We start from the raw sequence: 24,948 nt of genomic DNA, 5'->3' as shown, positions 1-24,948 counted from the left end.
GTCATAAATCTAAGTAGTAGTACTGGGAAAATATTGAGACCTCAGCAAAACCATCTATCCCACACAACTCCTACTTGTACATTTTATTCCAAGGAATAGGAAGACGGATGAATATCCTCTCCACTGGCTTCGAAAGAACTGACCCTGTTAAGATACTCAGTTACTCGTTGATAGGGGTGGTGTAAGAGGGGTCATTTCTTTATTTTCTCACACCAGTTCACTTTGAATGCATGACTTTATGTTGTGGGATATACAGTGGGAAGACAATTTCCTAAAAATGAACTATATAGGATATAATTATTGTATTACATTGCTTTGACTCTGCCCCCTCATGACAAGCAGATTAGGAATGATAGCCTTATGTTTTATACACAGACATGAGTAAATGTGTCCAGTACAGTACTGGACTGAAGCGATGTATTAAGAGAAAATAATGAACATTTTATTGTAAACATGCTCATGTGTGTCTCACTGCAGAGCTGCTTGCAGCTCCCCTGCAACTCTCAGCGCATATGGCAGAAGTGCTGACCCAGAGATAGTGTCAGGAGTGGGAGGGTAAACTCACAGGAGGAAGACACTCAGAGACCTGAGACACATGGCTTCTTCTGTGCTTTGAACCTCCAGAACATCCTAATGCATGCGCGCTTTTAGATCTAGCAACTGGACTGAAACTAGAGACCATTATGATACACTGAATCTTTTGATTTGTACTGTAGCTGACAGCAGCTCCTAGAGCTAATGGAGCCTCAACTGCAAAGCACATAGAAGTACAGTGTGACTGCACAGAGAACACTGTTATAAGAACCCAGAAAAACAAAACAGAAACCAAATGACATTTCAAGAACAAACCTTATTAGCATAAATAACAGATCATACAATACCACATGTGGATGACGTATTATTGATTATAATGACCTTTCCTTGGGACTTCTTGTCCAGTTACATATTCATGACAGTGCAGGGAATTACACTGAGCCGGGTATGAAGTGGACTGGATTAGAGGCCAATTGTCAGTCAGTGAGGCTCTATAGAAGGCTGATCAGATGCCCGGGGTCAGGGACAGAGCGGCACACAATACTGGCAATGAGCCGCCCACAGGGCAGAGCCGGGCGACTCACCCCTGATTGGGGGTTCACAGCACAGACTGTGACTGTGACAGCTTTATTGGATTCATGATACAATGGCAAACATGGCAGAGCGCCAGCAATGTAGGAGTCATTCATCATTACCGCCACTGTTGCTGCGGTAATGGGGAACAAATGCAAATTGTTAACATGGAGAATAAGTATACAGTAATATGACTTTTTGAAAGTTTAGAGATTTTTTATTCAAGATAAACTGTAGGTGGTTACCGCATACAGGTTTCTTAATCCTTTCATGTTCTGACTTAAAACTGCAGACTAAACACAGCAAATGAAAACTTTCTCTGGCAGTAAGTAAAACTTTTTTCCTTAAATTCTTTCTTGATGAATCTGTATATGTTGACAGTGTTTGTGACAGATTGTTTGGAACCCTTTGATTAGACCCCCCAGTGCGGCTGCAACACCTGCTTCTCACGACGGAAAGGCAACTCCTCCTCATTAGGGCATCACGTATGCAAATTAGGATTTCAAAGAGAGACAAACACGTCATCAAAGAGCCATGATCGTGTAGCAAACAGTTGACAGGTGTTTGTGTGTGTGTGTGTGTGTGTAAAGAAGAGCAACTCGTCGTGAATATCTCGACCACGCTCATCAGTTAGTCAGCTGCCCAATTGAAAATATTATGCTCCATAATGTGGAATATCCATGACTAATGTACCTGTTGTGTATGACGTTACTCTGCTTACATTTAAACTAACATGTGTGTCATGTTCAGAAATGACGTGCAGAGGGTGAGAACTCGACCTGACGACACTCCCTGATGAATAGAGTGAATGAGAGTGTGTGTCCTGTGGGTGTAGCGCTGGTTGTGGGATGAGAGCAGCATGGCTCACTCTGGCCCGACACATGTGCCGAGCTCAGGGCATTTTACTTAGTCCCCAGCTTAGCACCGGATTTGCCCCCTACAATGGGGTCGTGGCCGCGGTGTCTGACCCCAGCTCGAACTCCTGTGCTGCCCGACACAGTGGCTGCAGACATGTATGAATGCGTAAGCGCACGCTTCGCATGTACGCACGTGCATATTGTTTTGTCTGTGTCCGGTTTGACCCCCTTTCTGCCACTGTGACCGTTTGGCCTGGTTTAAGTTAATGTATAGTAAATCATAAGAATGTGGAAAATATGAAAGATGCAGAAATAGGAGACGGTTTGTTGTACTTTGCTGACAATCCTGATTTAACTTTTTCTTATTTCTGGGACACAAGATGCAACCAGTGACAAATGATCTTTTACTCAAACACAACAACCACTAAACCTCCATGCAACTACAGCGCATATTGCACTTCTCACATTTACAGCTTTTTTCCATTTTAGTTGAAATGTTCCCAAGGGGATTTTAGAATATAACTATATTACTATCTGTACAAAAAAAGTGTCCAAATCTACTTTCAGCTGATATGATGTCGTTTTCTCGCATACAGAATATTCCTAACTTCTTGTGTTTTCTTCGTCTAGCATGAACCGATACATGATCTGCAGAAGCTGCACTCTGTAACTGTTTGACCAGCTCACCTCTCGTAGGTCCTGCGTGAGTGCGTTGAGCCTCTCGTTCTCGGACTGGGCGTTGGACGCCACAGAGCGGCTGAGTGTCACCTCCGTTTGCAGCACCAAAATACGCCCCATGTAGTAGGCCTCCTTGGAGGCCGACTCCTGCAGCAACGTCTCCTCATTGGTCTCCCCATCCTCCGCCACCTTACGCTGGTTGCTGTAAGCCTGGCCGAACGCCTGGAGAGGAAGAAAAGAAGGGGCAGAGTAAAAGCAAGGCAATAATGATATATATATATATATATATATATTAGAACCAACAAATATCTTTTGCGAAGTAAAAATTGAAGTGACACTGATCCAAATCCTGTCATATAACATAAACATCCTAATCCATGGGAGGGATTTGCGCCCACTGGCATGCAGAGTAAAGCCAGCACATCTCTCAGAGTTATGGCCACTAGGCGTTCTCCTGCTGTACTTTTGACCACCGGCAGCACTGGCAGAGTACGTGCAGAGGCTGTCCCTCAAGGATACCTGCTCTCTGTCTATGTGAGATGATGTTTCGCTGTGATCGATAGACACACTGTTCCCATTTTCCTGACACAGGTTTTCACGGCACTGAGAGCTGACTTGTCATGATAAAGGAGCCAAGGCTTGATTGAGAAAATCAAAGCACGCATCAACAGCAGACACAGGCCTCTCGTTCTAGGGCCGACCGTACCAAACTAGTGGTGTAAGAAATGCGCAAAAACTTCAGCTGCATGGACCAACAAGTGAAATTCAGAGATATACAGTTACATCGTGCAAGGTTAAAGGACTACCACATCATTTATATTGTACGAACGTGCAATCCTGCACTATATTCCTGACATGGTTGCCTGAATGTAGACAGAATTTCATGATTTGTAACGGCGCACTCCTCGACACACACGCAGCAGCTGCCTTTGGTGGTTCAATAATTACTATGAACCATCCTTCAGTTTCTCAGCAGATCAGCACGAAAAAATGGTTATGTTGCACACAGCGGCCCCTCAGAGAGATAATGGATCAATACTGCTGTCTCGGAGAACTATTTTTATGGTTTACAATTGCCACATGAAGCTGTAAACAATTCAGCATGTATAGTTATTATTTGTGGACAGTTAACCGCCCTAATTATCAATGCAGCCTAAATCATAAGGGAGCCGTATATTTTGGACTAGAGTATTAATAATTCACAAAGAGTCTTCCCAAACCCGACTCAACGTTTTCTCTGTTTCTCTTCGGGATGAATCATTTATAAGGTACAAGCATCCGTTATTTGGAGAAGACGTGAGCTCCAGTGTGCAGCTGTCTTTGCTGCCCACTGCGCTAGTCATTTTTCATTTTTCCTATTAACTTTCATGATTCATGAGTAAACCTGACTGCTTTAAGTAAGCAGCGTGGAGTTTGCTGAGGTCCTATTGTGAGGCTGGGGTAATTTATTACAGCCAGAAGTCTACTTGGAGTAAATAGAGCACGGACTTAGAGAGGAGCTGAATGCTCAGCCATTATGATGATAAGTTATGAGTCCATGTTGCTGCTAAATGAATTGGTGTGTAGTTCTGTGTGAATGAATGAGATGAGCTGATTTACCAGCAGAGAGATTTTAATGTCCCCTAATTAGCTTAATTGACCACCTGCCCTTGTCACATCTGGCCTGCTGTTTGAACACTCTTCACCAGCAGAGCAGCACTAAATGCTGGTTACACAATAGCTCTATCAACACTGTCCTGTCGTAACGATTGCAGACATGGTCAAACAGCTCAAATAAATGAAAATGACACACACACACTTTTTCCATTCTCTCAATATAAACTCATCATTGAATGATTTACATTTGATTACATTTACTTGCTGTACATCTGGTAAATAATGCACTTCATTCAGAAAGGCGCTGATATTTATTCTAATTCAACAGACACTTTTATAGTTGCATATGAATAAGAGCCGATAATAATCAGTCCACTAACGGCTGTAAATACACAAAATATTTCCCCCTCGACCACATAAACTGTCCTCAAGGACTTGCTTTATAATGACTAGAAAGCACGCATGCAAAAATACTGTATTTTAATCGTCTCCAATCCCTCTCTCGCTGCATCTCTTTTATTTCTCGCTCTCTTTCACACTCTCTTGTTCACTTGCCCTCGTGCCCTCTCGAGCTCTCGGGGGAGGCACAGTTTGATTGTATTGAGCAATTACGGGGGAGGGTCTCAAGAACAAAAAAGCTGATTAATTCCGAGCACAGTGTGACTGAATGAGCTCACATTCTCGCATCAGTTGGGAGGGTGTCAACGTCCGAGCAAGGCCTCACAGCAACAGCTGAGCCCTGCAGGGAGACAGGCAAACAAATCTGGACCCACAGGGTGCAGCGGTTGGATTTCTGGTATCATGAAATTGAAGGAGAAAGCAAAGATGTACACTTACTGTAGTGACTGGGGGCCAATTCAAAACAGTAAAGGCCGGCTGTTGTTTAAACTCTTTTGGTTTAGTTTGAGGAATACAAACATATCTTTGGCAAAATATGCCAAACTTCTTAATGCAGAAGTGTATTCTTAGTCAATTTATTGTTGAGAGAAAGATTGACACTAAATATGAAGTTTTAGCCTGCAGCCAGTTAGCTTAGCATAACAACTGATAGCAGGGAGAAACAGATATCCTTCTCACAAATGAATAAGTTATATCTCATCTCTTTAGTTACATATTCCTAAGTGTATTTGCAGGATTGTTTCTTGACAGGGAGGAATGACCTGCTGAAGTCTTCCTGAAGGGAACTTGCCAGGCAACTAGCGGTTACTTGAAAAGTTGCTGCTCTCGACCAAGTAATATAGTCTGCCACAGAACCCCCCCGTAAAACCACAACTTGTTGTTTTTTTGTACAGATGAAACAAATTTGATATTAAGTGAAGCAAAATGAATTTCCTTTGGACAGAGCCAGGTTAGCTTCCTGTTTATGATAAGCTAATCTAATCATAAACAGGATATTTCACAAAATGTCTAACTCAGTAAATGTATGACTTAGTTCAGTATACACACATTTCATTCAGTATTTAGGCCTGATAAAACATGCCAGCTGACGAAAAGGCCGAACAGCAGACACACCGACACAAGAACTGTCACGGTTGCAGGTCGTGATTCAGCAGCAACTCATCCACGGAGAATCGCTGGGTCCTCGATGCATAAGGAGAAGCAGATGGTTTCATAACAACCCGCCTCCATGGGCTGAGCCGTGCTCCTCGAAACTCCGCTCACTCCATCTGCCCACTGCTTCTCTTAAAGGAAGTCCCAGTGAACGACACTGATGGCTGAGGCTCAACATTCACACATAAAGGAGCACACAGTATGCTCCGGCCCTCCTGATGCTGGTGCGCCATAGTTTCAGGGTGGGCTAAAAATAACACTGTGACAGCTCTGCATTGTTCAGGCTAATTACATGAATGTCACCAACAATACAGCATGCTCAGATAACATGTAAACAACAGTGCGGAAGATTATATTGGACGATTTTAAGATGGAGTCCCTGATTGGCAGCCTGCTCATTTTTGTGTACTGAAAACCCCATAATGCATTCAACCTTGAGGCTCCTCGGCCTTCTGTGCCTCAGTGGATAAAGTCCGAACAATAGAGTCCCCCTCTATAGATATTCATCCCTGGGGCCAGGGAAAGAGGAGTAGACAGAGGGAACAAACCAACCGCTGCACTAGTGTGAGAGGAGGAGCGCGTGCAACCCTGAAATCCTTCCCTGTATGTTGCAGCACCTAATTAGGAGTCAGGGGAGGACCCGTCAGTGTGCGTATATACACCCGAAGTCTATTTTTATACCCAATAGGGAGAAGAAGAGTGAACTATTTCTACATTAGCAATTCATCTCCAAACTATCAGGATTAAGTGGACATACCAGGTCTTCCTCATTGAAAATCACTGTTAAAACAAGTTTATTTATAGGACTGTTAACATACCAAGGGGTCTAGACTTGATTACATGTTCAAGGTCAGAGAGCAAATATGAACACAGGCGAGAATAACTTCTATTTATGTTCCCTTGTGTAATTAAGTTCTAATTAATGTGGATTTGAATTAGAGGATTACCTAATAAAAAGAATAACAACCGTGACACACATATCCATAATTAATTATTTATCACTGTAAAGTCAGAAATTAATTCACGGTGAATGTGACAAAGAATAGAAGTAAAATTGAGGATTTAAATTGTACAATGATAGATGTGGCTTAAAATCCACTAGTTATATTTGTTGTATACATTGATAGTTTATGAAAGTACAAGATGAGAAATGTGACACTTTCATTGCTCAATTTGAGACAGAACAGCCTTTAATCTGGATCACAAGCTTGATTCAAATATCAACCAAAAGCTGTCTTGCAGAGCTCTAATCTGTTTGCTACAACATCATTTTGATAAGTTATGGGGAAGCAGAAATCAGGGTATTAGTCAACTCATGGGAGGGAAAATTATAATGAAAAACTCCAACATACACTATTAGACATATACACAAAAAGAAATACACACACACACACACACTGTTGTTTCCTGTCCAGATGGTCGGCCCAGCCAACCACATCAGGGATTTCAGTACCATGGAGAGAGACATGCAGCGTCATGAAGAGAACTGTGTGAGGCAGGGTGAGGGCGGACAGACTGTTTCTTGCTGCAGCATGTCACTCACATACTTGATGATCAGTTGTAAAGCATGCAACGCCACCGTCACAATTGTTTGAGACCAAGCCAAATAACCCATTAAAATAAAAAAATAAAAATGGACCAGCAGGGACAAAACTACCAGAATGAATCTCATGAATAATCGCAGAAAAACAGCATTAAGAGCATAATAAACGGAGGAGACAGAAGCAGCATGCGATCTGTCCACTTCCAGTCACAACAAGACAACACATACAAACGCACATCAGCCCGAGGAGAGTGGAGAAAACACGAACACACAAGATTATGTTTGACTGCAGTACACAAGTCTGGGGAAGTAAACAAAATGGCAGAATGGGAGGAAAAAGTCCTGATGCAGGTTTTGAATTAAAATGACTCTAGTCCAAGCTGAGATAACCCTGATGACATCACAATGACATCACCTGACAAGCTCCCTGACAGCACCACAGACAACATTATTGAAGGAAGTTTTGTACACACGATTCCGTCTCCATTTAGTAAATGAATTATCCTAAATAAATCTGCACTTGTGTGATGTACTTAAAACCCATATCCATGATGAGCCACTGCTGAAGCAGGTTTATGGGATATATCGTCCTTTCACAAGGACACAGAAACGTCCCTTTGTGCTTCTCAGCCACCGGGGAAAAGTGCCAAGTCAAGAGATCTGTCATCTATAAAAACACACAAGCACATTTTCACAAGTGAGGGGAAGCTGGGTAATCACAGCCCAGCAACAATGGAGGTCAGCCATGCAAACAAAATCAACAAATAAAACTGATGATTAGAAGTAATTACATTATTGAAAATACATTTTAAACAAAACACGTTTAAAATCGGAGCTGTGTATGCATACATAATGTAGTGTAGTGTCCTTTGTGAAGCTGAAATTGCATAACGATCATTAGATAATTCAATTAGTAAAGACACAGTTTAAAATTAGCTTTGCTTTGCGTGTGTTTATGCGTTTGTGTGTGTGTGTGTGTGTGTGTGCGCTTTAAGCCCGCTACTGAATCAGCAGGGATGCTTATCGTTTATCATAGTCATGCTGAGTGCCCAGGCATGCTCTACTGCACCCTTTGAATCCTAGTTTTATTTCCCCAGTTGGTAGAAAGCTCTTCTCTTCATGAATTACAGTCGACATAAACATTGAGCTGGAGTGATATGAACATTTTATAGATATAGTATAATTGTCCTGCTTTCTCTTCCTCCTTGCAAATGAGGAACAGAAAGCAATTTAGCCCAGCAAAGCCTATTATTCCTCTGATAACAATATGCTCTTATGCTGACACTCAAGGAAAGTATAATCTAATATGCAGGATAATAGCTGCAAAAGGCCTCAATGTGCTTTAGAGCAGAAAAGCCCAGCCAGTTACAGAAAAATCCACAATAGTGTCACATCTGTTGCTTTCTCACCATCACAATGTGTACAGTGCATGCTGTGGGAAGCTGAAAGCTCTGCCAGGGGACAGGCTGTGTTTAGTTGAAGGACGTGGCTTGTTAAAGTGATTCCATTTGGCTAAAGTCTGCTCTTGATAAGAAAGACGCCCGGATTATTTCCCAGAATGCCTATCACTTACGTGTGCTCAGTCTGTGCCTGGCTGAATGGACGTTGAATCGCTAGACAGAGAGGCAGCTGGGCGGAAGATTTATCGGATCCCAAATGTCTCTTTATTTCCTATAACCTTTCTCCTCAAATCGATGCTCCTCTCCTCCCGACTCCATCCATATCATGATCATAACTTCAGCGCACTAAGCTTCGAAGACAAGCCATTATATCTTCTACGATGTTCATTTTGTCAGGATATAAAATATATTTTGAAGATAGGAGTCGCAATATAAAGAGACAGACATGATTTTTTTGTGCTTTGCTTTTATGTAGGAAGCTGTGATCAGCGTGAGCAGACAGGGAAAACAACAACACTAACAAACTGCTCAAACTGTTCCAGCTGTAACTGTGTCATGTGTAGCTGTCTCTCTGCTTGGTAATGTGCCCTGCAGGAGACCACGAGCAAGTCAACCACAAAAAACACATGGCCTACCCTTCAGGCCATTTCAGCACACAAATACATGTTAAGAATGAAACATGGCTACAGGCACACTGGTACATGCACAGGACTTCATCCCCAACAGAACAAGAGCCATTGGGCTGGAGTGGAACATTTTAAAACAGCACTGAGTGAGAAGGAGGAGACGAGGCTTTCATGCAGAGTGAGCCTTGACACAGACGGACAGAAGGAAGGAAGGAAAGAAGGAAGAAAGACTTGATAAATCGATGGAGCAATTTAAAATGAAAAATGACTGAGAAAACAACAAATCATCATCAATCATCAATCTTTCTTCGAACACAATGTGTTTGCCCTAATATGCTCTTCCTTTACATTAGAAGGAATGATGACTACATTCATTATCGAGTAATCTGCCAACTGCCAAAACATTTTTCAAAAACTGTGAGAGAATCATACCCAAAAATATTCTCTTTACGATCACAGAAGACATGAGCAACATTCACATTTAAAGGGCTGATATTTTTTTGTTAGTTATTTAATTTAATAAAAAAATAAATTGTTGACAATTAATTTTGGACTATTTACTTTGTCAGTTAGGAGTAATAGCAGATTTAATCTTTATGAGAAAATCTGTGATTAATATATTTGTGTATCAGCCTCCACTTTACACTCTCAGTCCCAACTTCGTTCACATTTAACGTCACTGTGTCCTCACTGTTACGACCAGACAAATAATCTGCTGCCCAGATTGGCTACTTTTGTGTCTGAAGGTGCATGTGATTGTGTGTGCAGATGTGTAACTATGCGGGTAAGTAAATGTGCCAATGCACTAAGGTAAAGCTGTGTCCTCTCCCTCAGGGTACAACCTGAAGAAAAGTGAGTCATGGACAGCAAAATAACAGAACAAACAAGGCTAATTGGAAGATTTCAGCGATCATGATCCCACAGGTCGAACAGTACATGACTTATTTTTACTATTTCACTAACTTCCTCTATTTTCTTGAATCCCTACTTCTTTTTTTGTGCTCCTAATCTCTCAAAGGACAAATGCTTTCAATCAAATACTTTTATCCATCCTTGTGCAGAATCCTTTAAGTGGTTTCTGCCTCCATCATAATCCTCCTAAATGACAACAGACCATTTCCATTATGGACCACAACGAAGTACTGAGTCTCCACAGTCAGCCAAGTGTTCAGGGATTTGCCTGGGGTAAAGAAGAATTAGGGCGCTAATGTAGGGAGCATGGAGATCGACCCACTCTGTTTCCTCTATGCTGCACACTTCTCTCCCTCCTTCCTACAGTCCTTCATCCCTTTGTCTGACTAAATGGTAGAAGTACTCCATGGGACAAGGAGGATTTAAGAGGGAAAGCGAGCTGGGACGAGTGTGCTGAGAGTAATGAGCATGGCATTGAGAAATACAAAAAGACGGAGGTGTTTGAAAGCTCACAGGCTAATTGGTATTCTGCATCAGCTCCAGCAGACGCACCCAGAGAGGCAGCCAGAGGCCCACGAGAGAGAGAGAGAGAGAGAGAGAGAGAGAGAGAGAGAGAGAGAGAGAGAGAGAGAGAGAGAGAGAGAGAGAGAGAGGGGGACAGAACGACATAACGACAGGAGACAGATTCAACTGATAACATTGTCTCCTCTCTCTGTAGTGGGTCTCAGCCAAGCAAGACAAACACCGACTACACTGGAAAGGCTATTCTGCACACAGTGACCCTCTTGGTATTGACACATGGGGCCTCTGGGTGACTCAGTGCTTTTGTGCAGCCACAGGAGAGCCTCCATGCCAAACCCGCATACCTGTGGGAATCCTTGTACAGGCTACTAATAAAAGTGATGTCAGCGGTAGCATTTCATCGGGCTCATGGAAGCCGTTGCGATGCTCTTTCCTCTCTGTTTTTGTCTCTCATCTATGTCCAACCATGTTTGTTCCTTCTCAGTCTACTTTTTCTTTCTTTTTAAAAGTTATGCAAGATTACATATGGACAAGATTTCTTTCAAATATCTGGATTTTAGCAGTGTTTTGAGAAAGGGCTAATGTCACTACTCTGCCAGATGGTTTGTTAGAACCATCTGAGAATCCTTCATTTAAAACAGTTTGGAAAAGGCCAGACACTTAAAAAAAATACTACAGTGGTGCACTGTGCTCACAATGACAATACTAACATGCAGATGATTAAAAGGTGTTTACTGTACTATTTACCATCTTCACCATCTTGGTTTGGCATGTCCGCATGCTAACACTTGCTAGTTAGCATTAAAATAAAGTACAGCTGAAGGGAATGTCATTAGTAAGTAAAGAAAAGGCTAAAGAGATCACTACAATTCTAACAATTTATCCCGAGGAGAACATGCACATTTTGTGACAATCCATCATGGTGGAGCTCGAGTCAGGGAATCATAAAAGGCTTCACCCTCTGGGAATCATCACTTTGGTGCTACTTCATCTAGTAGATAAAGATATTTTTTACTCAATAAATGAGCAACTAACATGCCGGTGCAATTATTAGAAAAGGGCGCTAGAGGAAAAGGCAAAGTTTAGGATTCATCCTCTGAGGGCCCTGAATGTACATAAGTTCATGGCAATCCATACAAGAGATCTAGAGATGTTTCTATTTCTGGACCAGACTGATGGAGCCAACAACCAACTAACAAACCAACATTGCCTTCCCTAGAACCATGTCAAAATACAAAACTTTTCCTTTTCCAACTTTCAACTCTGTTTTATATTGTAAATTGAATATATGTGGGTCACCCAGGACTCGGGGGAAATTGTAATGTAGATTTTCTTACCTTTTATCGGCTAAATAATTAATTCACAAATGAATAATAAATAATTGACAGCTTATCTGATAGTAAAAATAATTGCTCCGATGATCATACAACAAAAATGGAGGTAGGCAGCTTGGTCACTTTAGTTCTCAGGCCTATTCCTTTGTTCAGCATGTCCAGAACCTTGTAAAAGCCGGCCCACAACAACATATATTCTTCCGTCCTCTCAGCTCTTTCAGTTTCATGACCTCACATGACATCAGGTCTCTTGTGATGGAGGATAGGGTTAATTAAATGGGTTAACTAGGGGATGATTTAATACCTGTCTAATCCTATACATCACCTAACAGTGTAGAGGTGACACGGACCGATCGTCTGACCCTGATTCTGTGTCGCACAGCCATTCTAAGTGTACGTGCTCATGCATGCCAGTCAGTATGTGCACTGTAATTGTGCTGAGGGGGGGGGGGTAGGCAGGAACTTCAGAGGATCATGCTCGTCTTTGCTCTACATCGTTGCTGGATGATATAATGGCCTCTGGTCATAGATGGGAGGCTTCTCTTTCCCCGGAATGCAGAGATGATAAGCATGAAAAAAGACTGGAGCTGAAAGTAAATTGCATTGTCTAGACACAAAAAAAGGCTGAATGACTGAAGCCAGTGATGCTTTGAAGTATGTAGATTTATGAAAAAAAGAATCACGTGGACAATAACAACAAATATCGGCAACAGAAGGCACAACTATAGTTCTAAATTCACACAGCGACGACCTTTGGGTTGCAAAAACTAAAGTTTTCCTCGAGAGGACAAGCTGCTTGTTCTGCTATCCTTTCAGAGTTCGCAGCGCACACAGCTAAAGTAGACGACTAATCAATACAGCAGCCTGCAGGCAGGGGAGTCCTGTTCCCTCTTCCCTCTTACCCACTACTGTATTTCACTGCAGCAAAAAGGAGCTTTCTGAAAAACATAATCTATGTTGGGCTGGGCTCTGCAGAGAGAACAGCTTCACTAAATCCTGGTCTTTTTTCCATGTGAGGATCATGACATTTTGAGAAACAGGGATAAAAGAAAAGAACAAGGGTCAGAATTAAATTGCTGGATATTCTGTTTGAGCTCTGATGTGTAAATCATCCTCTATGCAGCGACCGGACCCAACTTTCTCTCTCCCTCCCCGGTTCTCCATCAAGTCACCCATAAAAACCTGAAACAACAAAGAGACCACACTGATGGCCTGGAGCCACTCACCACGAGTCACTCACCACCACCACCACCACTCTATCCTGCCGCCCCGCCCTCTCTGGTCTCAATCACAACATCCGCAGCCAAACCCCCCCCCCCCCTCCTGCTACACATACAGACACAGAAGAGAAAAATCTAAAGCAGGAGCCATCCACACAAGCAGGAAAAGTGGCCCTGATGTGTGACTCAACTACAAAGACAAATGACCTTCCCCTCAGGTCCAGACAAAACACACATATCAACCACCCCCATAAAAACCAGCCAAACACAAGGGCAGACAGGTCCTTATCTATATGCTCAACTGCATCCCTGAGCCTGTTGCTGAGGTCACAGGTCAACACCACCAAACCTGCAGCTCACATAATCGACCCTCCAAACAACAATGTAATTCAAACAGAAGGAACAGTACAATAATGTGTTAATGGCTACGCTTAATGACTTTAAAAGACAACGTTCTTGAGTGTTGTTAAACCTGATTTGGCTTTATTTCCATGACTGGCTGCCACCCAGCAGACACCCCACTGTCACCTCTAATAGAAGCTCTGTAAGTGACTGATTCAAAAGCTGTTCTGGATGATCCACTTTGAGGAACACGGAATCTGTCAGATACGTTTTCCCAACATGCACTGATTTACACAATGCACACTACAGTACGCACAATAGTGCGCAGCTTAGCTCACAGAGACAGAAATCAATGCATAATTCCCACTTCACTCCAGGGAGGGATCATAGGGGAGGATGGGGAGGGAGGGAGCGCCACAGGAGTTAAGGAGGGGGATGGTGGGCTCATGGTGTAGAGCACAAAACCGAAAGAAAGGAGCAACAGCATCTCATGGGGTATTGATTCTGCCCCTCCATACATGTTTACTGCCCTCCCTCGAACCCCAGCTCATGTAAAAGGGGAGCAAGCTGGGGGAGAAGGAAAAGCTGAGGGGAGAGAAAACTGTAAAGTATCCTTTCTCCTCGCTCAGGACAGATTGATTTACAACCACAGCTGCTCTCTTTTTCGCAATTGTTGACCCTGAATTGGAGAACCGGTCAAACACACCGGGGGTGTGCTGAGCTTTTTTTTTTCAAAGTTAATAAATGCTAAGAGGTCTCCAAGATTTGCTAATCCTTTTATTCAATGTTGATTCACCACCTCAAAGAAAAAAAACGCCAGATGTGTGACCAAACTTTAACTCTGCTGCTCTTCAGAAGGGGGGAAATATATTTAACACTTCTGGAAATGTAACTCCTTATCTCTAATACATTCTGGTTGTGCTGTACCTTGCTGTATGAGACACGGAAGGTTTGACAACCAGTGTGACTTTGACAGGTTCCTTTACTGGGCTTCAATATTCACTCTGAAGGAGGTCACGTCAAATAACAGCTTCACACCCTCATCACTAGTGCCTGGTGACCGAGCAGTCTCATGATATTAACAATCACTTACGCAGAGATTTACTGTCGAAAGAATCCCAGAGGGACTGACAGCAAATCAATCATCTACAGGACAGTCAAAGTGTGTTGCTGCTATTTGTGAATTTGACAAAAGATAGTGTGTTATTGATGTTATAGAGCTATCAGCAACTGTTATGAACGTATTGCATTGTGGGATATTTATGCCAGCGTTGCATCCAGTGATGCATACTGTAATATTTCACCGGAAATAGTATGCAAATCATGTAGTATTGATTTCATTCCAAGGTTTTGAACATTCAAAAAAACTCTAGTAGTAGTTTGACATTGTGGGAATATGCTTTTCATGTAAGAAGATCGACTTGCTGTTTGTCCCTGCTTACTAGACTATAACAGATTTTATTACCCTAAATAAACAGTCAAATATACTGTAAAATTACCATAAAACCCAGTTATCCTACAGTTATATACTGTAATCCAATATACAGAAACATACTGTGAAAATAAATTACAATAGATGCACTGTACAATAAAATGACAACATTAAAATGCTGGTGACTCTACTGCTAATATTTTACTATTATTTAAAAGGGAAATGATTTACTGTGAACAAAATCCACCAACTGGAACCTCTTAAACTCACTAAATAACACATTATATTAGGTTTGCTGTGTAAGTGACTCCATGAAGTCTGTACTTTAGTGTAAAGACATGATCACTCTTCTCATTCAATTCTCAGCAAGAAAGTGAATGAGCGTATTTTCTAAAATGCCAGACTATTCCTTTAAAATAAAGACTTTGGCAATAATGAAATAATGTTCGTAAAAATATGCTCTTTGAGGGATTATTTCCTGTCAGAAGCATATATTTCTGCCTATGGGTGTGAAGTGATTGACCATAAGCAGAGCGTAACTAAACGCACACATAAAGTACTCAACTGGAGAACAATCAAATTAAAGACAATTTCAGAAAAAATGTAATGCCTGCTTCTTGGTGCAGTGAATCCCAGTAATCAGTTTTCTGATTCTGTGTGTTTTTTTGCGATGTCCATGACAACAGTTAATCATAGCAGACCATGCTTACTGCAATGGCCAACAGTTATTTTTAAGTTAAATGGCAGCAAATACCGTGAGTCATGAATGTTGGATGTGCACAGACAAAAGTGTTCAGGAGAGGGATGACTATACACAGCTGCAAGATGAAGATTTCATGCTGATCTGATGAATCATGACTGAATCTTTCTTTTCAGGTACGTGAAGAGTTTGATGTCGATGTCTTTTGGCATCTTTGTCAGCCTAAAGTCTTGAGAACAGAACTGACCTGTGAACTGCCTGTTCTCAACTCACCGCAAATGTCAATTCTTCTCCAGACTTTGATAGAACTGAAAAGATGAGTTATGACAGTAGCGGATATGAGAAACTTCTTTTTCACACTCCTCTTCAGACCTATGAGTTGCAGAGATGGTTTTCTCTGTATGGGAGAGTCAAGACTTATTCATTAGAGGCTAAGAGAGATTAGAGACAAAGACTAACTAGATTATTTTCAGACAAAAATCAAATGATTTAATGGAACAAAAGAAATAATTCTGGCATAAATAGACTTAATGACGACAAGGCTGCTCATCCATCTTTAGACGATTTCAAGCCTTGTTGACAGTGTGATGAAAACATATGAACACACAGCTCTTCCCGCTCTGCATTGTCGGCATCCTCCTCCTTCCGCCTCTACTGTGTCCTAGCTGAGGTTGATCTGCCCAGAGACAGCACTAACAAGCCAGAACCACGGGGTAATGGTGCCTCCGTCACTGCTTAGGCAGCTATCCAGAGACATACATAGACACAGGGATACAAGGAATGAGAGCGAGTGATGGGGCCGGCAGGCAGAGAGAGACAGCGAGAGACAGCGTGAGAGAGAGAGAGAGAGAGAGAGAGAGAGAGGGGATGGAGGCTGAGGGAAAAAGCTGGGTGAAGGGAAAATATATAGGAGGGCAGAAGACACTACAGAGCAAGACAACGCTTCAGCTTTCAGAACCAAAACACTGTGTAAATAATAAGAGAAAATATTTAGAGAAACATTCCACCGATGAACAGCACAAGCTTCATATTTACTTGTTTAAATGTTTAAGATCAACAGAAAACCATCTCAAGGAAATATTATTTTACCTTTTTCATTCTCATTTTATTTGAATTCAGGAGACAAACAAAGAGGCCATGGGACATTTTATTAAAAACACCCTTTTCTGTGTTTTAGAATATTATTTGGTGACTATTCTATTAATTGTTTAATAGTTAAAGACATTGTTGAAGTGAGAATGCCAAAAATTCAAGTGAGAAAATTTGCAGGAATAAACCTCTGTTGGTTTTGGACTGCCGGTCGAACATTATAAGCTACTTGAAAATGTCACCTTAGGTTCTGGGAAATTGTGAGAGGGGAAAATAATCGGTATATAATTTTCCACTGGAGGATGTCGGTCTCTTTGTTCCTATATGGCCTTGTGCTGTCCTTCCATTGTGGCTAATATTAAATATAGCCAGATACTAAACACAACCAGATACAAATGTGTGTGTGTGTGAGAGAGAGTTTGAGTGTAGTACAAGCAGTGCTCTAGTTGGTTGTTCTCCACCTGCTGGGACTCTTGTCTAAGGGCAGACAACCAGCATGTGTGGAACATATGTGTCACCACAGAACATAAGCAAACACAGCAGGAACACACATGCAAATCTGGTCAACGTCCACACTTGCGTGCAAAAACAAATGAGGTGATTAGTTTTACATCTATGAGGCAGCAGTTTAATGTATATATATAACTCTGGTAAGACGTACTCACTGAACGTTTTTGATAAATGAGCACTGACTGGACGAAACAGATGATACGATCTACTCTCACGTATAAGGGAAAAAAAGGATGCTGAGACTGAGACTTTTGGCCTTTCATAGAAATAACCTATTCAGGGATCCTAAGGCCACACAGTCCCAGAAGCAATTCCAATTTCCATTTGCAGTTTCCATCCCCTTTTATAATGCACCTCTCCTGAGCACGGCGGGAGTCGATGTGATGTTATTGTAGTGGCAGGTTTGCACTCTGCCATTCGGTCTCGTATTCATAAACGTACGACAGACAGACATGAAGCAGGACGTGTTTTTTGGTGGAAGTAATATAACCTCGGGAAAATGTTCCCTCTCTCAGGCGGGAGCAAGGACAGAGAGAGAGAGAGAGAGAGAGAGAGAGAGAGACGAAGAGAGACAGGCAGGTGGGGAAACAGAGAATACAATGGGTGCAGATGTTAACGGATGACAGATCGCATCAAAGAGCACTGCTGCTGCTGGCAGAGTTACAGCTGACATTTTTAGAGCTATGACAGTTAAAGTTTTGCTACAGAGGATTTTAAAATGATGCAAAGGTAAAAACGTTCGTTAAAGTCAAATTATTTTCCTCTTGTTGCTTCGTCTTCTGGCCTAGAATTATAAATACGAAATACTTACTTCTAAATACGAAATACTATAAATACGGAAAACAAATATTTCACCACACTTTCCTTCTGATCCCTTTCCTACACAGCCAAAATGATTGATCTCTCTGCTTCTTTCTCCTCTCGGTCTCATCATATTCTCCATATCATCCGCCACATCGGCCATCATCCATAATAATCCATGAGTGTGAGATATCAGCTGGACAGTGCTCTGCTGCTGGCTTTACAAGGCTGTCTCTTTGTCTCAGCGTGCTGCTGTGAGCCGCGCAAAGATCATTCTGATCCTGCATGCGAGTCAAAACAAAATGCTCAACTAGTCAAGCGGCTGAATAAAAAGGGCACAAGGAAGACAGTGGAAGATGCAAATACATAACCATGCATGCACAATGTAACATGCAACATAGTCTGAGCGTGTGATGGTATCATGCTTTCTTTTATTTGGCCATTACGCACATACACACACATATATATATATATATATATATATATATATTTTGTCAAGCAAAGATTTACATTTACATTTGAGGTAAATGTAGATTGCTCTTATTGTTAAGTCAATACAAGTCTTAACTGATTAAGAAGAGGATTGAACTTGCATTCATTCATTTTTCTGGACTTTTCTTATGTGTTAATGATTTGGAATTGAAAGACAACTCATAGACATCTGAAATGGGACAAGGGGCCCCAACTACGCACTGCTTTTATTCATTCAGTCAAGAGCCAAAAAGGTTTAGTCTACAAAAATGCATTGTATTTTATAAGTGCAACTTTTTGTTGTTGTTAAATATGTACACTATTTTCTTTGTAAATGTAGTGGGTATAGAAGTATACTGTATAGTGCCATAAAAGGGAAACAAATCAAATAAAGTATCCCAAAACTGTATTTAAGAACACTTATTTACACTAAAACACGTACTCAGAATAGCCATTGACACACTCCCTTTCTTAATGTTAATCTCTTGTTTGTTTCTAACATGTAATTCAGTTTAAACACTTAAGAAGAAAAGAAAAGTATGCTTTCTCAAGCTCTCTTGACTGAGCTTCTATTGTATACCAAGCTGCCTGGTGTACACATGATTACAGATGACAGTGATGAGTAAATAATGATGAGAATGAAAGTTGATGAAAGTTGGCAGCAAAGAGCAAATGTCCCATCTCTCTCTCTCTCTCTCTCTCTCTCTCTCTCTCTCTCACACACACACACACACACACACATTAAAACGTAGCCTTCAGCTCCCTCTTCTCTTGGGCTTTTTGGCTCTAGCATCACTATAAGCGACCTTGAGCTCTGAGCCCTGTCAGCATCCTCTTGCTACTATATGCATGTATGCATTAACGACTGAATGTATTAACACGGCCAGTGAGAAGGCCTCTTATTCACATAGCACTTTTCTTGGAATGGGAACTTTTAAAGTTGTTGACCGCCGGCCTTCAAACTTCAACAGCACAGCGTTTTGGCACAGCAGTAATCTAAAAACCTCCATCACAGGAAGTCTCACACTTCACACTTCCTGACATTTAAATCAGTGGACAACTGAGCCACCGCACAAACTGTAGTGGACTTGCTCTGAAGATCCAATTACTGAGGGATTTCTCTACAAAACACCAAAAGGCTCTGAGTCCCAGCAGAGTTGCCTGAAAGTAATGACTGTTGCTATGCACACACAGGGAAGGAATCTTGGAACAAGCAAACACAACGGTGTGGGAGGTCCTGAGCTGACACAGACATTTGCAACGTGCTGTTGTCTCTGGATTCACTGCATAGGAACAGCATACATAATTCAGTTTTTGATGATAACTTATTCATACAGGATGAAACCTATAGCATTATGGGAACGGCCCATGTTTCAGACACCAATACAAAGATTTTCAACTAAATCAAATGTATTACATCATCAGATTGTTGCTGGTTCCCACTCCCCACTTTGACTCTAAAGACAGCCGATGCGTGTACATCAACGCATTCAACAAGACATCGCTCATGTTAACGTGAGGTGGACGCCCGCTGAGGCGACGCAGCCCATCTCACACCTGTCCGCAGTGCGCTTGCCCCCGCCACAGTGAGAAAAAACACACCTAACGAACACAAAAAGCAACAGAATCCTTTCCTCTTACCTCCTGTAATTGCTCCAAGTCCTTCCTGAGAGTGTCTTGGTCGATCTCCAGGTCTGCGTACCGCTGCTTCAGCGCCTGGTTCTCCTCCAGGACCACGAGCCCGCACTCCGCAGCCCTGATCTTCTCCCGGTTCGCCTCGGCCAGTTCCTGGGAGATCCGCTCCAACTCGGCCCGGTACTGATCCATCGATTCCCCGCAAACTCCATCGGCGGCCATCGCCCCTCTCTCCTTCACTGTCTGTGTGTCTGTGTCTGTCCCCCCCTATCGGTCTGCGGGTCCCCCCCCCCCCCCACACACCCCCAGTCTCTCCACCGCTTAGGACAGAGTCACAGAGGCGGGCGGAGGCTGAGAGATGCTGAATCCCCCCCCCCCCCCTGCACCTCCCGAAAGAGTCAGAGCCGGCAGTGGAAACACATTATAAATATAAATATTATTCTTTCCTATAACATTATCAATCACCTAACCGAAGGTAAATGTCATTAAAACGTCCATAACAGCTGATGGAAGAAGTCCTGCGATATAAAAGCAGGTCAGTGTACTGTCTTCGTTGTCACACTCAGCAAAATACAGAGAGCAGTATTTTTGCTTATTCATGAGTGAAAGTGCGCCACCTCTCATCTGCTGTGAGACATAACATGCACATCTTTTTGTAGTCGGACACCTGCATCTGTGCACGATGGATGGCTCTATGTGCTCCCAGTATTCACACTTACTCACGTGCACTGGTTATGGCTGAAACCATTGTATTGGATAAAAAAATGAATAATGGAAAAGAGAGTAGAGGGATTGTTTTGCACTTTGCATAGTTTTGGATAGCAGTTTTATGGCGGTATATGTTTGATGTCAACTTTCGTTTACAATTATTTTTGATTGCATTATTCATTTTTTAAACAGTGTTTCCATCAAATACAGTAAAATCTCTAAATGTATTACTGAGAAACACAGACATAACAATGACATCAAATGTTGAAATTAATAATACAAATAATAATAATACCTTTATTTATAAAGCACCTTTCAAAACAAGTTATGACTGCTTTGTATATAATTTAATAATAAGCAAACAGTTGATTAAATATGATAACAACATAGATAATAAAGAGTAAAATCAATACAAAGCAAGTCTGAAATAGTGAGTTTTTAAAAGTGACCTAAAGAAGGCAATATGTTAGCTTCCCTGATCTCCTCCGCAGGTCATTCCACATGTTGGCCGAACAGAAAACATTTCGTTTTAAGGTTTGATTGAAGAATAGCCAGCAACGACCTACCAGAGGATGTCATGCTTCAGGATTGTAGTAGGAAAACATTCTTGAGTTTCAATTTATTCCATAGAAGTCAGTTTAACTGATTTATTTTAATTATCCTCAATATCTAAATATCTTTATTTTAGTGGCATCTGACGGGTTATGTTTTGTTCTTGAATAAAGACGACAGTGAATGTATTGTCTACCATTTATACTTTATGAAAATGATTGCTACTGCAAATGTCCAAGGAAATTCTGATATCTTGGTTTTCTCCCCAAAAAAAGTCACATCAGTTGAGTCTGCCTTGTTTCCTACTAAACTGTTCGTAGACGCCGGTTTGTAATCGCAGTAGCATAACAATGTCCGCTTTTACCCTGCAGCCAGGAGAACAGTCCATCTTGCAGCAAAAAAACATGCAATAAAAGAAGATATGACAAGGGAGAAAAGTCTGACCGTTCTGAGAGGCTTGTTAAACCTAATCAGTTATGGTGCTGTCAAGTGAGCTATGGCGCTGATAGTGAGGGCTATGCTGCGTTATCTTTCCTATAATTGATGATTATTAGAGATAGCCTATGTAACACTTCTCAGAAAGAAGGGGGCATGAGTGATTCATGTCATAGTTGGAGCCTTTTCACAGAACAATATCAGCTTCATAAGAAGCAGGTTTAGTACATGTGGTGTTACATTATAACGGGAAACTTTGTGAAATACATTTACAGTAGTCTGTGTGTTTCACTAAATAAGTAAAGATGAATAAATGTTGTACTTTTTCTCATTTAAGTCACACTTATTTACACATATTGACAGCCCCAACACATAGTAACTATCCATACCGTCAGCTGGTATTTCCCCTTTGATCCTTTTCAACAAGGTCTCTAATTCCCCCCAGCTGACCTGCCAGTAACTCGGATTTATGAGCCCAAATTAAGATTAGGACAGGTTGTCAGAAAGTCAAACAGATGAACAGTTCATGGCGGCGCTGTATCTTATCTCTGACAAGGAAGTGTTGTGTCATGACAAAATCAAATTGCTCTCCCGCACAATAACACTGCTCTCTACCAAGAAGCGTGCCGCAGTACCGAGTACCCTCCAACCTTGACTTAAACCGTGCATCAGTACAGATTTATCACAAGCCGACTGCTTTCAGTAGGCACGCAGGATACTCATTTAGAAAGTCAACTTTATTGTTAAGCGAAAGAAAAAAGTTCAGTTGTTAACATGCAAACTTTATTTCATGTTGTCAACACAGTATATACAACATTTGTGAGTTGAACAGTCGTTACAGTTTAGAGATTACAGCCCGGCCCGCAGTGCTTTTGTGTGCCACCAGGAGCTCAGCACGATGTGATTTAACACAGTGGTGTCATCACTTGTAAGAATACCAAAGTTGCTATCTGTCTGTCTCCAGCGGGTCAAAATACAGAGTCCTGTGGTCTGAGGAATGTGTGCCGGTCAGCAAGCCGGGTGTTGAAGTCGCTCTGAGGAACAGCCGTGATTGAAGGGGTTTAGGTAAGCAGCATGGGAGCCAGCACGCCGTCTGCTGCTGGGCCTTCTGTGAGAGCTGCAAGAGCACATACTGATGAGAACTTCTGACATTTTATCACTTTTGATGAGGTTCATGCTTTCGTCAGCTTCCCTGTGAAAAGATTGATGTTGTGTCTCCTTGCACTTTTTTCTTGAGTCAGCATATGAGTACACTGCTGGTTATGGTACTGATTAGTGCCTTGGTTTCTATAAACATACATACTTCCTTCTAAAATGTATTTTGATATTGTTAAAATTCTCCGCTCTTTTCTTTTTTATTTGTACAGCACTTTGAGCTGCATTAAAAGTATGAAAGAGGCTTCCCGGGACTATAATGGAGATGAATATATGGTGCATTTGAATAAATAATTCTGATGTCACATGTACTATTTACAAAACCAATAGTCTTGTGTTGCCTCATAATAAAGCAGGTGATGACTGGCTGGCTGCATGTGCTGTCTGGCCATCAGTTCTATATCCTTCAGCGTTTCGGCCTTCCTCCATTTGGCTCTGCGGTTCTGGAACCAAATCTGAGGCACAAACAACAAAACACATTTAAACTTAGCCATGTACTGTATATGTAGCAGGCTAAAGAAAGACCTACAGTCTTTTTTTGTCACTTTCCTCTGAGAACAAATCATCACGAATGTAATATTTGATACTGCCAGAATGATTCTTTGTAAAATCATCATGGACACCAGTGTTTGCTCATTTCTAAAGACTGGGAAACACCATAAAAAGCCAAACAAATACACTCAGGTGAATTATGACCAATGATGAACTGCACGTGTCCTACCTGTATTCGGCCCTCGGTGAGGTGCAGGCGCGAGGCTAACTGGTCTCTGCTGTTGACGTCTGGGTAGTGAGTCTGCTGGAAGACTTTCTCGAGCTCCTGCACCTGGAAGGGTGTAAAAGTGACCCTCGTTTGCCTCTTTTTCCTCTGACCTGTAAACAAATTATTGTCATTGACATCTTCCTCATCGGCATCATTGAAACATTTAATCGTGTTTCTTTTTCCTTCTATTTCAGAAATCATAATACTCACTCATGCAGCCTGTGGTCACTGTTGGAGGCTCTTCAAGTTGTCTGATTTGTGGAGTTTCTATTGGCAGAAAGAAGAAACATTTACATTTTCTTTTGTAATCCTATTTTAATGGTAACTAATGTGTAGCAACTCCTTTTGGGAGAACAAAAGAGTAATGTGACACATACCTACACAAGAGAGCTGGTTAGATATTCTGGTGTTCTCCTTGATAACAGACCAGTTGCGATGAACACGTTTCTCTTTCCTGACACATGTGGGCCTCCTCAGAATTTCTTCAATCGAATGTGGTAATTTCTTGTGTGGCTGGGATTCCATTTCTAGATCCATGCGGGACTCTTTCTCCGTATCTCCTCTATTCCACATTTCCTGCAGTTTATCCCCCGCCATCAGCAACTTCGTCATCAACTGTAGAACAGTAGTGGTACAGACTCACCATTCACCAGTATTCAGGAGCTCAAAATATCCTCTTATTACCACGTCTCAGGCTAAGACTTGTCCTTCTTCTCCTCCTCTCTGAAATCTTTGTTGGACTCTCTTTCTGCAAGGTGAGGACAGTTAGGTTGTCCCCCCCCCCCTCCCCTGTCAGCCTTAGTTTGACCTGCATCACATGGTCATTATCAGGGAGGAGCGACTGGCAGGATATGTAATTGCACACCTCTAGGATTCTTTTTTTTCCTCCATTTCAATGTCTAAGAACTTGGCGTGCTCACTGTAAATATGTAAACTTGATAATATTATCTGCCCTTATCACACACACACACACACACACACACACACACACACACACACACACACACACACA

General features: G+C 41.8%; 2 protein-coding genes across 4 annotated transcripts in view; both read right to left on the bottom strand.

The window, feature by feature from the left end:
- bicd1a (bicaudal D homolog 1a) overlaps positions 1-20,548 on the bottom strand; it is a gene marked incomplete at both ends in the record, with an annotated part of 28,615 nt that extends 8,067 nt beyond the window's left edge. For all 3 annotated transcript variants that reach the window (XM_079162956.1, XM_079162957.1, XM_079162955.1), the window contains 2 exons: positions 2,652-2,864; positions 20,333-20,548. In XM_079162956.1, the coding sequence (XP_079019082.1) occupies positions 2,652-2,864; positions 20,333-20,548 (429 nt within the window). The remainder of the gene's footprint in view (positions 1-2,651; positions 2,865-20,332) is intronic.
- Positions 20,549-22,800: 2,252 nt separating this feature from the next.
- LOC306698871 (uncharacterized protein) lies at positions 22,801-24,671 on the bottom strand. Its single transcript, XM_079163362.1, has 5 exons — positions 24,314-24,671; positions 24,147-24,203; positions 23,898-24,046; positions 23,518-23,631; positions 22,801-23,138 (listed from the first exon to the last, which is right to left on the bottom strand). The coding sequence occupies exons 1-5, from the start codon at positions 24,546-24,548 to the stop codon at positions 22,968-22,970; spliced, it is 726 nt and encodes a 241-aa protein (XP_079019488.1). The 5' UTR covers positions 24,549-24,671; the 3' UTR covers positions 22,801-22,967.
- Between the last annotated feature and the right edge of the window lie 277 nt (positions 24,672-24,948).

This window comes from Pholis gunnellus (genome assembly GCF_910591455.1).
Source record: "Pholis gunnellus genome assembly, chromosome: 7".
Classification (NCBI taxonomy): domain Eukaryota; kingdom Metazoa; phylum Chordata; class Actinopteri; order Perciformes; family Pholidae; genus Pholis; species Pholis gunnellus.
Note: the sequence above shows the minus strand (reverse complement) of the source record. Positions and strands in the feature narration are given on the sequence as shown.

Bases quoted from the DNA above. Each gene is read 5' to 3' on its own strand.
- LOC306698871 (XM_079163362.1), bottom strand. From the start codon at position 24,548: ATGACGAAGTTGCTGATGGCGGGGGATAAACTGCAGGAAATGTGGAAT. The intron at 24,204-24,313 runs GTATGTGTCACA...TTCTGCCAATAG, and splicing joins TAACCAGCTCTCTTGTGTAG to AAACTCCACAAATCAGACAA. The intron at 24,047-24,146 runs GTGAGTATTATG...ATTTGTTTACAG, and splicing joins AGTGACCACAGGCTGCATGA to GTCAGAGGAAAAAGAGGCAA.